At 48.4% G+C, this 17002-nt stretch overlaps 1 protein-coding gene across 1 annotated transcript in view; it reads right to left on the bottom strand.

The window, feature by feature from the left end:
• The window catches only part of PPP2R2C (protein phosphatase 2, regulatory subunit B, gamma), a 251874-nt gene that overhangs the window by 226975 nt on the left and 7897 nt on the right, over positions 1-17002 (bottom strand). The window contains exon 2 of the mRNA XM_011935418.1: positions 1980-2086. Within this exon, the coding sequence (XP_011790808.1) occupies positions 1980-2028 (49 nt within the window). The 5' untranslated portion in view covers positions 2029-2086. The remainder of the gene's footprint in view (positions 1-1979; positions 2087-17002) is intronic.

Below are 17002 nucleotides of genomic sequence, written 5' to 3'. Positions count from 1 at the left end.
CAAACACACACACACCAATACACACACCCCAACACACACACATCAACATATAGCAAAACACACACACATCGCAACACACACACACCCCAACACACATACCCCAAACCCACACACCCCAACATGCACATATCAACATATAGCAAAACATACATATATCCTAACATACATACACACCAATAAGCACACCACACAGCAACACACACCCCAACACACATACCCCCAAACACACACACCCCAATGCACACATCCCCCAATACGCACGCATCAACATACAGCAAAACATACACATCCCAACACACACACACCAATGAGCACACCACACAGCAACACACACACCCCAATACATATACCCCAAACACATACACACCCCAATACACATACCCCAACACTCATACCCCAAACACACACACACCAATACACACACCCCAACACACACACATCAACATACAGCAAAACATACACATATCCCAATACACACACACACCAATAAGCACACCACACAGCACCATACACACACATCCCAACACATATACCCCAAACACACACACACACCAACACATACACACATCAACAAGCACACACCAACACACACATCAACATACACACACATCAACATACAGCAAAACATACACATATCCCAACACACACACACACCAATAAGCACACCAACAGCAAAACACACATCCCGCAACACACATACCCCAAACACACACACACACCCCAATACACACACATCCCAACACATATACCCCAAACACACACACACACCAACACATACACACATCAACAAGCACACACCAACACACACATCAACATACACACCAACATACACATCAACACATACACTAACACACACACTTACATACACACACACCAACACACACACATCAACACATACAACACACACCAACATGTACACATATCAACGAACACACACCAACACACACAAACACAATAAGCACACCACACAGCAACACACATACATACCCCAACACACATACCCCAAACACATACACACCCCAATACATACACATATCAACACACAAACCAACACACACATCACACATCAATACATATGCTAACACACACCAACATACACACACAGCAACACACACAACACACACAACACACACACCAACACATACACATATCAACAAACACACATCAACACACACACACACCCTAACACACATACTCCAACACACATACCAACACATACAGCACACATACGTCAACAAACACATCAATACACCTCAACATACATACCCCACCATACAAACACATCAACACATACAACACACACATCCTAAACACACACATCAGCACACACATATCAACATACACATATCAACACACACACTCCCAAACAGATACACACCAACATACACCCCCCAACACGCACAGCCCGCACACTCCCTCGGGTGCCTTTCTGCACCCCGTACTTCACGGTGACAACCCCATCTCCCCATGGCTGCCCTGGTTTTCTCACGGCACTCGCACCCAGTCGGGATCCAGTTAACAGATGGACTCTGTCTGTCTGGGTCTGCTGCTCAGTGTGAGCCTCGAGGGTCGTTGTCCACTTGCCCACTGCTGCGACCCCAGGGGCCGGCCTAGTGCTGGCCACGGTGGGCACTCAACACTGTTGGCCCAATGAGTAAACAATGCTCCTGGCCCCTGCCCCAGCTGCCTGACAAAGTGACCCTGCCACAGTCCACAAGGAGGTGGCGCATGAGGGGGGCCTCACCCATCGGCCCAGGAGACAGAGGCGGTGATGGGGGCTGGCGGGGTAGGGTCAGGGCCCAGGCGGCAGGAGCCAGGGTCGGGGGCCCAGGGGCCAAAACAGGGGAGGGGCCAGATCCCAGCATGGTGGGGTCGGCTTCCTGCTGTCAGGCTGGCGCTGTTTCGGGCGCCTGCGACCCACAGCCCATGACCCCAAGCTCACCGGCGCTGCTGCCCGGCTATGAGAACGGGCTTCTTACCGGAAACTTCCATCAGCTGAGGTGGCCTCAACGTGTCCGCCTCACGCATCCTGAGAGAGGTGACTAACACAGGTCATTTCAAAAAAGGTCTTCTTTCTATTTTACTTCTATAATCAGAAAAAAAAACTACAGTTGAGCAATAAAAGAGCCTTGGTGCATGCATGCCGCCACACATCACATGCAACGCGAGCACCGCCACCCACGGCCACCCTGGCCGATGCCCAGCGCAGCTCCAGCCAGCCCTGGGCCGGAGTTGGAAACGCCTCCCTCCTCCCGGCTGCGGGAGCCGCCTGAGCCTCAGCTTCCAAATCTGTGAAATGGGGACAACACACCACCTTCCCCTCGGGCTATTTTGGCCCCAAATGGGGTGACTCCTCCCCATCTCCCCTCTGTCATTTGTCTTCAAACCTCACCCCTCAGCAGCTATTTCCCCACAGCCTACAAAATCCCTCACTAGGGACTCCAGGTCACTCCCCACTTAAAAACAGAACTGGAAGCCCCTCCCCACCTTGCACAGGCCCACAGCCCACTCCAGCACAGGGGCAGCTTTTCCTGGCCGACTTCTGAGCTTGCGGATGAGAGTACATGGCTACTGAGGTCCCACTGAGGCTCAGCTGAACTATTGCCACCTCCAGGAAGCCTTCCCTGATGCCCTGTGGCAGGGACAACACCCCACACTGCAGTCCACTGAACTAATACTTACCTTGAGGTTGCTTGGCTGCCTTTATCACAGTGTTAGCCCTGCACCATCCCCACCCCTGACAGCTTCTTTCCAGCTCCTTCTATAGCATCTGACCATCATCTTTTCCCCACCTCACTCTGTGTAGCTTGAGGAAGAGATGAGGGTTCGGTAAATTATCAACAGACACTGAAGGAGAGCCTCTAAGCCTCAAGGTGAAGGATAGGAACTATAAGCCCAGGATTATGAAAGGAAGCATCGCTGTCTCAGGGGCACATATAATTTTATGGGTAACTTCAAAGAAGGTAAGATATTTAGAGATGACTCTGAGTTGAACAGATTTCAACAACTAGCATGCACAGTGCACTTTCCTAACTATATAAAGAACTCTTACAAATAAACAAGAAGACAAAGATGAAAAGCTCAGTAGAAAAGTGAGAAAAGGAGACTCACAAGTCATTCACATAAAAAGAAACACACACAAAGAAAGAAAAAGAAACAATTCTTTAATTCATATAAGAAGAAAGGCAAGTGAAAAAAGGTGTGTCCACTCTCATCATTTTAAAAGAATGTGAATTAAACCAGAAAGGTTGCACTTTTCAAATATGGCAGTGACCAAAAAAAAAGGTCCTGCAGCCCATTCCCCGCAGGAGTGATATCACTGCGGGAAGCCCCTCCTGTGCAGGGGGGGTGGGGTGGAGAAGGGGTCACCTCCACAGGGGGCAATTTGACAATGTGAGGCTTCTCAATGCACAGGCCTCTTGTCTTCTAGGGATTCAGGTGTAAATCTCACCCTTGTGTCAAGAACAATCATTTCCAGTGTTGTTTGTAATTGCAAGTATTGGTAAACAACGTACATGGACATCAGCATGGACCTGGGGAAATAAGACATGGCCACCTATCAGTGGATGCTAAGCAACTGTTGAATAGAATGAGGCATTTCTATGTGTGAGTGCCAATATTGAAAGATATCAGGTCGGGCACGGTGGCTCACACCTGTAATCCCAGCACTTTTGGAGGCTGAGGTGGGCAGATCACCTGAGGTCAGGAGTTCGAGACCAGCCTGGCCAACATGGTGAAACCCTGTCTCTACTAAAATTACAAAAATTAGCCAGGCATGGTGGTGGGCACCTGTAGTCCCAGCTACCCAGGAGGCTGAGGCAAGAGAATCACTTGAACCCAGGAGATGGAGCTTGCAGTGAGCCAAGATTGCTCCACTGCACCCCAGCCTGGGCAACAGAGCGAGACTCCCTCTCAAAAAAAAAAAAAAAAAAAGGAAGAATGACATCAAAGGGGAAAAAATCAAGGTGCAGAATAGCATAGAGGTCTAAAAACAAAGGACACACGTAAATGCTCATCAGTGCAGAGAAATGTCCGGAGGATGCACAGGCAGTTACATGGGGAATGGCTCTGTGGTTGAAGGAAGAAGAGAGTGTACCTTTCAGTTCACCTCCTCTGTTCGGTTCAACCGTTAATTTTTACACACCATCTAAAACTTTGTTTTTAGTGGCATGGCAATTTGCAGATTAACCCTTTCCATAAATATTATTCAGCCCAAAAAAATAAAATAAAATTCTGACACATTCTACAATGTAGACGAACCTTGAAAATATTATGCTAAAGAAAATAAGCCAGTGGCAAAAGGGCAAACACTGTGTGATTCCACTTATATGACGTCCTGGAGGAGTCAAATTCATAGAGACAGGAAGTGAAATGGGGGTTACCAGGGCTGGGGTTATGGAGAGTTGGTGTTAATGGGTACAAAGAAAAAGCTCTGGCAACGGGTCGTGGAGATGGTTGCACAACAATGGGGATGTACCGGATGCCACTGAATTAGACATCGAAAATGCTTAAAATGATTAGTTTTGTGTTATGTATATTTTACCATATTAAAAACAATCCAAAAAAAAGTTCTGCATTCGTCATTCCATTTAATCTTCCCGGGGGTCACTAAGGCGGGCACCCCTACAAGTTGAATGACTTGTCTCAGGTCCCACGGCTGGGACGTCAGATTTGGGAATCAAACCCAGATTCCCCTCTTCCCGGCTCTTTATCCCACCCCACGGTCGCTTCCTCGGGGTAGAGATATCGGCATGGAGAGGTGCCCGCCGCCCATCTGCCAAGTTCCACCGACACACAGGTGCATTGAGCCAAGTTCATCGCCCCTGGTGACGGGAGCGTTTCAGAGCAAAACGGAAACATACAAGGATGATTTAACAATCTGTGTTATGATGGCGCTAAACACACCCAGTGGTGGGAAGGGAACAAAACCACCTGCTATGTTCACTAGGCAAAGAAAAAGGAGATGAGGTCATGTCATCTTCCAAACGCCAATAACGCGGCAAATGAAATTGTAAAATAAAACCTCAAGTCATCCGCTGTGGCAGCAGATGCTCCCTTGGCCGAAGGGGCTCGGGGTTCAGCCTTGGAGCGGTGGCACCACCCACACCACGTGCTACGTGTGTGAAAGAGCTGGCCGCGAATGCAGTCTGTCCCTCTAACTCGTTCTCGTTACAAAGGCAGCAGACGCGAGGAGCTGGCCGCTCCCGCACCGTCGTGAAATGTCCTCCCCGCCCTGCTGCTTGAGCTCCTCGTGGGCAGAGACCTTGTCAGTGTATCACTGCTGTTTCCCGGTACCTGCTCAGAGCAGGTGCTCCACAAATATTGAGCCCGTTACACAGTGAGTGATTTATTATATAGCTCAAACCTACTTCTGATTTTCCATCAGGAAGGGCTGGATTGCTTCCCCCTAAAATCTGCATGCTGCGGTCTTCAGCCCTAGAACCTCAGGATGTGACTTTATTTGGAAATAGGGTAGTTGCAGATGAAACGCATTGAGATGGCATCATTAAGCTGAGTCCCTAATCCAACATGCCCAATGTCCTTCCAAAAAGAAGAGAGAGAGGGCGGCAATGTGGACACACAGACAGACACACACAGGGAGAGTGCTGTGGGAGGATGGAGGCTGAGGTTGGGATGAGGCTTCCACAAGCCAGGGAGCAGCAAAGTTGTGGGCAAAGCACCAGAAGCCAGGAGAAGAGGCTGGGGCAGATTCCCCCCACAGCCCTCAGAGGGCACCAACCCTGCCCACACTGTGACCTTGGACTTCTGGCCTCCAGAACTGGGGACAATACATTTCTGTCATCTTAAACCAGCCAGTATGTGGACTTCGCTCTGGCGGCCACAGGGGACTCACACATGTACTATGTGGCCCTTCACCAGTCTCTCTCCCAAGTCAAGCATAACCTCCAGACTATCTCAATGACTGAGCTTTATAATATGTTGTAACAACACGGAGGATGATTCCTGACACTGCTTTCCTTCTCTCCTTTAAAAAAAAAATTAAAAATCTACCATTCTGAAAGTTCTTCTCAAACCCAGACTACAGAAGCACCTGCCGACTGGGCAGTGGTCAAGGGGGACAAGTGTGCAGGGAAATGGAAGAATCAGATCCGGGGTTTGCTGAGTGTCCCTGCAGGCGGAAGCTGCGCTAGGCATTCCTGATTACTCTCGCTTAGCCTCACCACAACCTTGCGGGCGATACAGGAGTCTCCCCATTTGACAAGTGAGGTCACCAAGGCACAGGAACTAGATCTCTCCAAGGGCATGCAGCTGTGTAGGTAGAGAAGTCTGTGTCCTAACCACCGTGCCACCCTGTTCCACTAAAGAAGGCAGAAACTGGCCACGTGGCCATCTGCCCCAGGCCCGTGGGGACCCTGCAGATAGCCCTGCCCTGCTTTATCGCCTGGCTCCAGTGACACCAAGCTTCTCACTTTAAAGCATACGCAGTCTTTAATCACAGCTTTATTGAGGCATGAACCATATACCATACACTTTACTTTTCAAAGTCTACAATTCAGTAGTTTTAGTATATTCACAGAGCTGTGCAGCATTCACCATGATTTATTTTTAAAATATTTCATCACCCCAAAAAGAAACCACATGTTCATTAGTGGTCATTCTCCAAGCCCCTAACCCCTGGTAACCACTAATCTGCTTTTTGTCTCTGTGAATTTTCTGATTATGAACATTTTCTATAAACGGAATCATACACTATGTGGTCTTTTGTGTGTAGCTTCTTTCACGTAACATGATGTGTTCAAGGTTCAGTGACACTGTAGTGTGTGGCAGGGCTTCCTTCCTTTTCAGGACTGTATAATACTCCACTGTATAGATAGACCACATTTTGTTTACCCATTCATCAGGTGATGGACATTTGGGTTGTTTTCATTTTTGGCTACTATGAATAGTGCCACCATGAACATTCGTGTGTACCTTTTTGTATGGGTGGATGTCTTCAATTCTCTTGGGTAGATGCCTAGGAGTAGAACTGCTGAGTCATGAGATAAATCTATGTTTAACCTTTTGAGGAACTGCCCAACTACTTTCCAAAGTGGTTACACCATTTCATGTTCCCACCACAGTGCATGAGGGCTCCACACACGCGGTTTCTGCATGAAGATGGATGTGCTCAGAATGGCCTTTCCTTGTGCATCAGGGAGAGACGGATGGGGATATATGAAAAGGAAGCAAAAATCTCCATTTGGGCTTCCCGGCCTGTGTCAGTTAGGAGCTGTGTTAGAAAGCTAGGAAGAAATGTAGTGTTTTTCTCTTTTATAAAATAAAGCCAGAGACCAGCAACCCAGCACTGGAGCAGAACTCTGTGTTGTGGTTAAGGCTCCAGGTCCCGTCTGTCTATCTGCTTCTTCACCCTTAGCCTATGGTGTCCTCAAGTCACTTCATGATTACAAAATGGCTGCCATTGCTCCAGCCATCACATTCCAGACAAGAAGAAAACAAGAGAAAGTGCGGGTGCCAGCTGAGTCATTCTCTGTGGAGGATCTTTCCCAAAAACCCTACCCAGTGATCTCAGCTTATGTCCCATTGGTTAGAACTGGGTCCCATGATCACCTCTGCTGAATTACAGACCTGGGAATATGAACTTCAGCCGCACACACAGCCCCCTGATTTAAGTCAGGGCTGTTAGCCAGAAATCCAGGAATAATGGATATTGGGAAGGCAACCAGCATTGTCTTATGCTCCATTCTCCAAAATAGCTGCCACCTGAGGGTTGCAGCATTCGGGAGTTGCTGGAACACAGGTCAAGATTAATTAATTAATTAATATCTGTTTCTCTCTGCCTGCTGTCCATCACGTAGGTTCCCTGTCACACAGGAGCGCTGGAGCAGAGGTGGACAGAGTGGTCAGATCCTCAAAAACCCTGCCCTGACCAGATCAGACCCTTACAAGGGACCACGAGTCGTTTTTTCTGTTTGTTTGTTGTTTGTTTGTTGAGACAGAGTCTCACTCTGTCACCCTGGCTGGAGTGCAGTGGCGCGATCTCAGCTCACTGCAATCTCCACCTCCCAAAGCAATTCTCGTGCCTCAGCCTCCGGAGTAGCTGGGATTACAGACACCCGCCACCACACCCAGCTAATTTGTGTATTTTTAGTAGAGTTGGCCAGGCTGGTCTCAAACTCCTAGCCTCAAGTGATCCGCCCACCTCGGCCTCCCAAAGGGCTGGGATTACAGGCGTGAGCCACTGTGCCCAGCCATGTGAGTCATTTTCTAACTTTAAAAAAAGGGAGGAGGGGAACCAAGTGGAATCCCTGAGAAGGCAGTAAACTGCTGACTGAGCTACTGATTCCCTCGCCACATAGGTGCCGTCATCTAACAAATATTTCTCGAAGACCTAGTGTGGGCTAAGCTGCCAGGTGCTTTAAGGGATTCATGACAAATTGTTCACAGCCCCTGTCCTTTATCCAGGAGCTAAGTCAAATGCACTCGTGATCATGATAAAAGACCACAGTACCCTCCAAAAGGGACAGTGACATTCTACAGAGCTCAGGGAACAGTGAGCTCACTTCCACCCACCACATGAACAAACTGAAGCCCAGCAGTAACCCCTGGAGGTCTGCACTAAACAAGGCATGCCGCAGACAGAGGCCACACTGTAGGCGTTGTGGATGCTCCCCCAAACCTCACGATCATCTTCGAAAAGATTAATAAAGTAAACAAACCTCCAGCAACATTAACTAAGGAAGAATGAATTTGACAAGACAGAACACATTACAGAGATTTAAAAGATAATGCGAAAATGGCTGGGCTCAGTGGCTCACGCCCGTATCCCAGCACTGTGGGAGGCCAAAGTGGGCGAATCACCTGAAGTCAGGAGTTCAAGACCAGCCTGGCCAACATGGTGAAACCCCGTCTCTACTAAAAATACAAAAAATTAGCCAGGCGTGGTGGCGTGGTGGCAGGTACCTGTACCCAGCTACTAGGGAGGCTGAGGCAGGGAGAGTTGCTTGAACCTGGGAGGCAAATGTTGCAGTGAGCCAAGATCACACCACTGAACTCCCCCTGGGTGACAGGGCAAGGCTCTGTCTCAAAAAAAAAAAAAAAAAAGAAAAAAAGAAAAAAAATGCTAGATTATTGTGAAAACTTAGAAGAAACAGATAAATTTCTAAAAAAACACAGCTCACCAACACTGACACGAGAAGAAATAGAGAACCAGACTTTGTGCTTCCACCATAAAGTTTCAGTGAAAAAGTCACAACCTTAGATATTTGCAACCGGTATGAACTCAGGATTCATGTGCAGAATGTATTAGAAGGAAAAAAACATTGTAATCAATTTTTGGAAAACAACCCAACAGGAAGAAAAGCAGGGAGGGTCTGAGTTCCAAAGAGCAGAGACATGTTCGGCCGGCAGAGTGGGCTCAGGGAGGGGCCGCCCAGACGCCGCGCAAGGAGGGATTTTTGCCGCAGCAGGCGGGGCGCTGTCAGGAGACGCCTGCGGAGTAGCTCGCCTCCTGTGACTGGGCAAGCGTGAAGAAGCAGCCATCTGGGCCCAAGGCAGGATGGCGTGGACGCACCGCCGCAGCCCCTCAGCCGCTCACAGTCAGCCACAGCTGTCACCGGACTGCAGCTTGGCTCAGCTTTCCCTCTGCCCAATCCTGCTGCCTTCCCTCACCAATCAGGCGTGGACTCCAAGTGCACCTCCTGATCAACACCCCACACACTGAATTCCAGCTCAGCCTCTGCCTCCTACGGGTCAACCAGGGCGGCCAATGAACACGGTCACCAAAAAAACAACAATGGCAACGGTTAAAAAAAACCAACAAATACCAGGCCAGGCGCGGTGATTCACACCTGTAATCCCAGTACTTTGGGAGGCCGAGGTGGGTGGATCATGAGGTCAGGAGTTCGAGACCAGCCTGACCAACCTGGCCAAACCCCTTCTCTACTAAAAATACAAAAATTATAGGTGGGTGCCTATAATCCCAGCTACTCAGCAGGCTGAGGCAGGAGAATCGCTTGAACCAGGGAGGCAGAGGTTGCAGTGAGCTGAGATCACACCACTGCACTCCAGCCTGGGCGACAAAGCAAGATTCCGTCTCAAAACAAAACAAATAAACAAAAAACAAATACCAGTTCTTGGCAAAGGCACAGAGCTGGAGGGTCACTTTGCAGAACAGTTTGAAAGGACCTGGAAAAGCTGAACAGACACGTGTTCTCCGGGAGCTGAGTCTGCCCCTGGGCATCTGCCCTACAGAAATTCCTGAAATACCAAAAAGAAGGAGCCACCCAACATCCGTCAGCAGTGAAACAGGTACACATCTGTGACATATTTACAAAATGAAATGCCACAGAGCAGGGAAATGAGCGACCTTAAGTAGCACATGGCATCATGTGAGAAACCTTCATAAAGAGGCCGGGTGCAGTGGCTCACACCTGTAATCCCAGCACTTTGGGAGGCCGAGGCGGGAGGATCACTTGAGCTCAGAAGTTTGAGACCATCCTGGGCAACACAGTGAGACCCCTTCTCTACTAAAAATTTTGTTTTAAATAGCTGAGTATGGTGGTGTGCACCAGGAGTCCCAGCTATTCAAGAGGCTGAGTTGGGAAGATCACCTGAGCCCAGGAGGTCGAGGCTGCAGTGAGCCATGATCATGCCACCGCACTGCAGCCTGGGTGACAGAGAGAGAGAGAGAGAAAAAAAAAGAAAGAAAGAAAGAAAGAAAGAAAGAAAGAAAGAAAGAAAGAAAGAAAGAAAGAAAGAAAGAAAGAAAGAAAGAGAAAGAAGGGAGGGAGGGAGGGAGGAAAGGAAGGAAGGAAGGAAGGAAGGAAGGAATCTTCAAACATAGTGTTAGATGGCCAAAAGCAAGGCCTGCTCTGTGATTTCATTTAAATTGCAAATGCAGGCAACACTAACCAATACATTGTGTAGCAACACCAAAACTAAGGTAAAGCCAGAGATCATTGATCCAGTTCCCTTAGAACATAGGTGTACAATCTTTCAGCTTCTGTAAGCCACACATAAAATATACTAACACTAACGATAATTGTCTTGGGCCACACATAAAATAGACTAACACTAACGATAGCTGATGAGCTAAAAAAAAAAAAAAAAAAAAACTCATGTTTTAAGAAAGTTTACAAATTTCTGTTGAGCTGCATTCAAAGCCATCCTGGGTCACATGCGGCCCTCGGACCCCAGGCTGGACCAGCTTGCCTTAGATAGTGGAGTGGATGAACTCCCAATGGAGGGCCACTGGGGGCTTCGAACATCCTAGAATGTTCTATTCTCTCTCTTAGCGTGGATGGTGGGTGCACAGATATTCATTTCTCGATTTTGCTTAGGCTAGACATATGGATTACGTATGTTATGAATAACACAGCAGGTCTAACAGACCCCAGAGAGTGGACCAAAGCAGGAAGTTGTCTCTGTGCAGAGGAAACAGAAAATGATCATTCCGTACTTTTTATTTTAGCCCTGGCTGGAGAAAACATCACCAGGGTCAGATGTGACAGAGGAATCAGACCGCAGAGCTGCCGTGAGAGACCAAGCCAGGGCCAGCCAGGACTTTCTGCCAAACTATTACAGAAAAGGTGAGGGAATATTTATATGCCCAGGACCCTGTGGTGGACATTAAAGCTCTACTGTATTCTGTATCTTGTCCTAAAGATAAGCTTCCCTCTAGAACTGTTTGCTGAGAAGGCATCAAGCTTTCCTTAAGATGGAGAAGTTTATACACAATAATCCCAATGACTGTTGAACCTGAGACCACACTATGCTGTTAAAGGACACTACGGTTATTGAAACACTTGTTTTAGAAAAAATGTTTGTAGATTTGAACTCTGGAGTTTTGTCTAGTGAGGGTGGTTTGCCCACCACCCTGCCAGGCGCTTAACTCTCTGAAGCATTGCCGATGTCTCTCTACTTAACCTACAAAAGAACCACAGAGACTTCTTTACCCGGCCAAAGGCAGGTTTCTTTCTTAGAAAACCTCGCCTAAAAAATGAAAGCATACAGTGGATGCTCAGGGCGTGTGGGCAGAGCTGATGCAGTTCTCACACCTGTCCTGGGAAGGTGGAAAGCAGAGGATCACGCCCTCTCATGGTTCCCGAGAGCCTCGCATCTGGGCCTGGCGTGGTCCCCACAGTGAGCTGCAGCTCTGGCCCCCACGTCCCAGGAGTGGGGTGAGGCTCAGGAGACACCACCAGTGAACCAGCTTTGAAACTGCAGAGGGCAATTCAGACGGGGAGGCCTCTGCTCTTCCTCTTTTCAACCAACCAGGAAGGCTCCACCTCCTTCCAATCTTCTCCCCAACCAACCAGGAAGGCTCCACCTCCTTCCAATCTTCTCCCCAACCTGGACAGCAGATGAGTCTGTCTTTTCCCAAAGACCAGATTCCTTCTCTGGGGAAGCAGGGTTTTTTTTCCTACCGAGGAGATGCCACGGAGCCGGTCACAAGGCTCAGAGGCCCCTCCCAGACAGAAGCCCAGACGTTACTTTGTGGGGACAGTGCCCAGCACCGCTGCCCTGATGCACACTGGCTGCCGGAAAAGGCATCACAGGTTTCTCTCCTGATGTCAGCTGCTAGCAGGAGAGCTGGCCAAGGGACCCCTGAGAACCAGGAGAGCTGTCCAAGGGACCCCTGAGAACCATGCTTAACCAAGCGGCTGACGTGGAGACAGGGAAGCAGCAGGGGCCACCCAGCTTGTCACCTAAAGCATGAGTGCGGAGTGCCGGGAAACAGGCTCCCTTCCCCTGCTACCCATGAGCTCACACCCCGGGCCCGGACATCCAGTTGCCACCTCGTGACCATGAGCAAGAAAGCCACACCTAAGATACTGCCCCAAGCAGTACTGGGGGTGGTAAAGCTGAGCATGTTTCTTCTACATGGGTCTGCTCTCCGTAACAGCCATGAGAACTCTCATCTCTGACTTCCTAGGCCCCCGAGCTGAGCTGCCAACACAGCAGCCTTCACTCATCCAAGGATCTGCCTTCAGTGGAATACCCTCAAGTCCCCAGAGTGGATTGCCCCCAAGGAAGGGAAAAAGAAGCCCAGTGTCCCCCCACCCAACCATCCTCACCCTGGCCCCATTCATTTACTGAAGGACAAGAACAAGGCTCAGAGAAAGACGGTCTGGTCCAGGGCTGAGCTTGGAAGAGCGGGAAGACAGTGGAGCCTGGTTCCTGTTGGCCTCACCCAGCCAAGCCATGAGTTCTGGATGGCAGACCCCTTGCCTTTTATGGTGAAAATGTTTTTGCAGCCCTATCTCTTTCAGTTCCAGCTACCAGAAGTCCATCTAGTCAATTCTCCTCCTACTTATAGCTGAATGCTTTCTTAGTTTATTATTATTATTATTATTGTTTTTAGAGATGGTGTCTTGCTCTGCTGCCCAAGTTGGAGTGCAGTGGCATGATCACGACTCACTGCAGCCCCAAACTCCTGGGCTCAAGCAATCCTCCCAACTCAGCCTCCCGAGTAGCTGGGATTAGAGGTATGGGCCACCATACCCAGCTAATGTTTTGTTTTATCCCTTTTTTTTTTTTTTAGAGACAGGGTCTCACTATGTTGCCCAGGCTGGTCTCTAACTCCTGGCCTCAAGTGATCCTCCTGCCTTGGTCTCCCAATGTGTTGGGATTGCAAGAGTGAGCCAGCACACTTGGCCCCAAAAGCATTCCTAAATGGTATGTGATTATTTGCACAAAGTGTCCCCCTGTGCTCAGGCAGAAAAGGAGGAAGCGTAAGCGAGAGTCTTCCCCTTGAAATAAAAAACCGCCGGTCACAGCTAACACCCTTCTCCCTGTGCTCTGCAAGTATGGATGCCCCAAAGAAGCAAATTAACACAAACTCCCAGAAGCAAACCAATGCTACAATTGGAAAACAATGTCCCTGTCACTGCACATTTAGGTTGATTCCAGGTTTACTTTGTGTTGTTCCTACTGTCAAATAATTCTGCAGCAAATTTAGGCAGAGGGAGTTTTTTTAATTTTTAAAATAATTTCCTCAGGATAAATCCCCAAGAGTGTAAATGCAGTGTCAGGAAGGATGACAATTTTTTCCAGTGCCTGCTGCCTAATGCCAGGCCCGTTCTCAAAGGGGACCCCACAGCCTGGGGCTCACCTGGGCTTACCCTCACCATACCAGCACCAGGAGATACGTTATTAATCAAAGAACATAGATCTGAAAAAGTCAGGCCTATTGCCTCCTCCAGGCATTTAGGAAAAGCTCACATAGTTTTTAGGGATTTGTTAAAAATTCATTTCGGAAGCTCTACCAGTGCACCAGTATTTCAACAAATGCCTAAGTAACAACAAAATGACTGAAATCGTGTTATAATTCATCATAGTAGCAGTGGAGCTCAAAATCAATATAAGTTAATTTACCTCCACTAACAAGGTGCTTTAGAGGCACAAGTGAGTACAAAATCAAATGCCTGAAAGGTGCAGGCCATGAGGGACCAGGCATGTCAGAAGACTAATCACTAAAAATTACTGTCTAAGTCTCAGGGGTAATAAAGTCAGGCATGTTTCTTTTATGTAAGTCTCTTTTCCATGACACCCATGAGGCTTAAGGCAGAGAACTAGACACCAAGGAAGAGGCTCTGGGCCAAGGTCAGGGGGCCTGGTTCCCATCCCAGCTCAGATATGAAGGCACTCAGCAATTCTGAGCCAGTGGCTGCACCTCTCTGGCCTCAGTTTCTCCTATAGAATCTCTGAGCAACTCTCTTCTTCTAAGAATTCCTCAATTCCATGCCTGATTCTTGTTAGCTGGGGCACCTCGTGTGGGCAGTTTCATTCTTCAGGGCCTCAGTTTCTTCAGCTGCAAGGTAAACACAGTAAGGCAATGTTTGCTTCCCTCTTAGGGTCATCACATGGATTCAAACAAGATATTGCAGCAAAATCAGTATTTTGCTGACCAACATCTACTGCTGATTTAACTACAAAGGGTTGTGGTGAATAGAGGTAGAAAGCTATGGAAGGCAATGCTCCAGCACCACAGGTCCCTGGGGGTGGTGTGGGGCTGGGGGTGCAGTTTCCCGAGAAGCATGCAGAGATGGAGTTATGGGGACCCACAAAGCATAGAGCCACCATGTGGCTAAACGAGAGGGCCCTGAGAATGATAGTAGCAGCTGTCACTGACTTAGCATCAATGGTGCACTGGCCACTGTATTCAGAGCTTTGGAGACATATCCATGGGAACCCTGCAAGGTCAGGTTTAAGGTCAGGATGTTCCATAAGAGGAAGGCATAAGATTTCAAGGGTGGCTGCAGTGCAGCCAGAGTCAAACCGGTGGTCACAGACAAGGCAGGGTTGAGCTGGACATCACATCTCCTGACCTCACACCTGGGAGGGGCACTGGAGGGGCCCCTGACACACAGCATGTGCTTTAAAAAAAGTACTAGTAGTGGGCATAGCATTAGGAATAATAGTATCTTGAGATTACTAAAATCTGCAGCATTTCATTAATCCTCACAATAACTTCTTAAAGGAGCCGTGGTTATCATTCCTATTTAACAAATGAGAAAAATCAAGGCTCAGGGATGTGCAGTGACTAGCCCACGGCCACACAGCTGGTGAGTGGCAGATTCGGACAAAGCCTTCCCAGGCCTGCACCCTCCACTAAGCATCTCAGCCGTCCCTTCTGTTTCCAACCTCAGGGATGCTAAGGTTGGGGACCACATCTTGGGAATATAGAACAGTATATTTCTTAGACCGAAAGATGTGTTTGTTTTCAAAAGAACAGAAAACAGGGCTGAAGCCCGCAGGAGCTCCCGGGCCCATCATGTGCTCCACCCGCTTTCAGAATTTCAGCACCAGGAACAGCGACGGACTTAAATCATGGCGCCCTCTGGTGGTCTTTATGAGAAAGGGCAAGCCGTGAAGCGGGCACTCTGCCGAGGGTCACCCCCAAATTTTTGGAAAAGGATGGGGACAAAAGATGGAAGAGGGGAGAAAAGGAAAGAGGGGAGGAAAGAGAGATGGGAAGAAGAGCAACAGTTAATGGCCCCCAAGCACAGGTAGCAGACAGCCTCTCAATGCTCGCAACGGCTCACATTCACCTGATAACCTGGGGTTGGGGGAGCATTTGGGGGAAACGTGCAACTCAGACCTCGGCCTATGAAAACATTTACTCATCTTCAAAACATGGAGTCACTCTGATTCGACGATTATCAAGATTTTGCCACACTTGCTTCATCTCTCCCTTTTTTTCTCTTGCCTATTTTTTCTCCACTGGAGATTTTAAAGTAAAATCACGCCCTTACACTTCAGCATGCATCTCTAAAAATATGGGCACTTCCTTACATAACCAAAATGCCATTATCACACCTAACAAAGCAACAATAGCTTCTTGGAATCATCTAGTAGAGTCCCTAATCTAACTTCCCTGAGTGTTTCAGTGAAGCCATGAGAAGGGCTGATAAGGAAGCTAACCAAGGAAATAGCAGATTCTCGCCCCCGACCCCACTGGTCACCCTGTGCTCCAGTAACCGTGGGAACACCAGACACTGGGTGCCTTCTGGCAGGATGCACTGGGAAGCCCACCTCACCAATAACCAAGCATTCCTGCCAAGAAAAACAGGCCTGAGGCTCAATCTAATTAAAGCTCTGCGGATTTCTGATTATGAAAATAGAGGGGCTGAAGGGAAGTGCCCATGGACACCACAGGGAAGCCATAGGTACATCCAGAAGGCAGGACCTTCTACAGGATAAAGGACCCAGCACCTGCATTGGGCCTGGGGCATGTGCAAAGGGTGATCTTTCAACCAGTGGTGCTGAAACAACTGGACATCCATATGTAAAAACACAATGAGACACAGGCCTCTCACCTCAGAGAAAAATTGGTTCAAAACAGATCACACACCTACATATGAAGCCTAAAACCATGAGACTTTTAAAAGTCTGAAATAAGCACATAAAAAGATGCTCAACATTTTTAACCATGGGGGAATTACAAATTAAAATCATAATGGGGCCGGGCATGGTGGCTCACACCTGTAATTCCAGCACTTTGGGAGGCCAAGGCAGGCGGATCACTTGAGGTCAGGAG

Source organism: Colobus angolensis, unplaced genomic scaffold (assembly GCF_000951035.1).
Source record: "Colobus angolensis palliatus isolate OR3802 unplaced genomic scaffold, Cang.pa_1.0 Scaffold143, whole genome shotgun sequence".
NCBI classification, from domain to species: Eukaryota; Metazoa; Chordata; class Mammalia; order Primates; family Cercopithecidae; genus Colobus; species Colobus angolensis.
The sequence above is the reverse complement of the archived record's forward strand: the minus strand, read 5'-3'. Positions and strand labels throughout refer to the sequence as shown.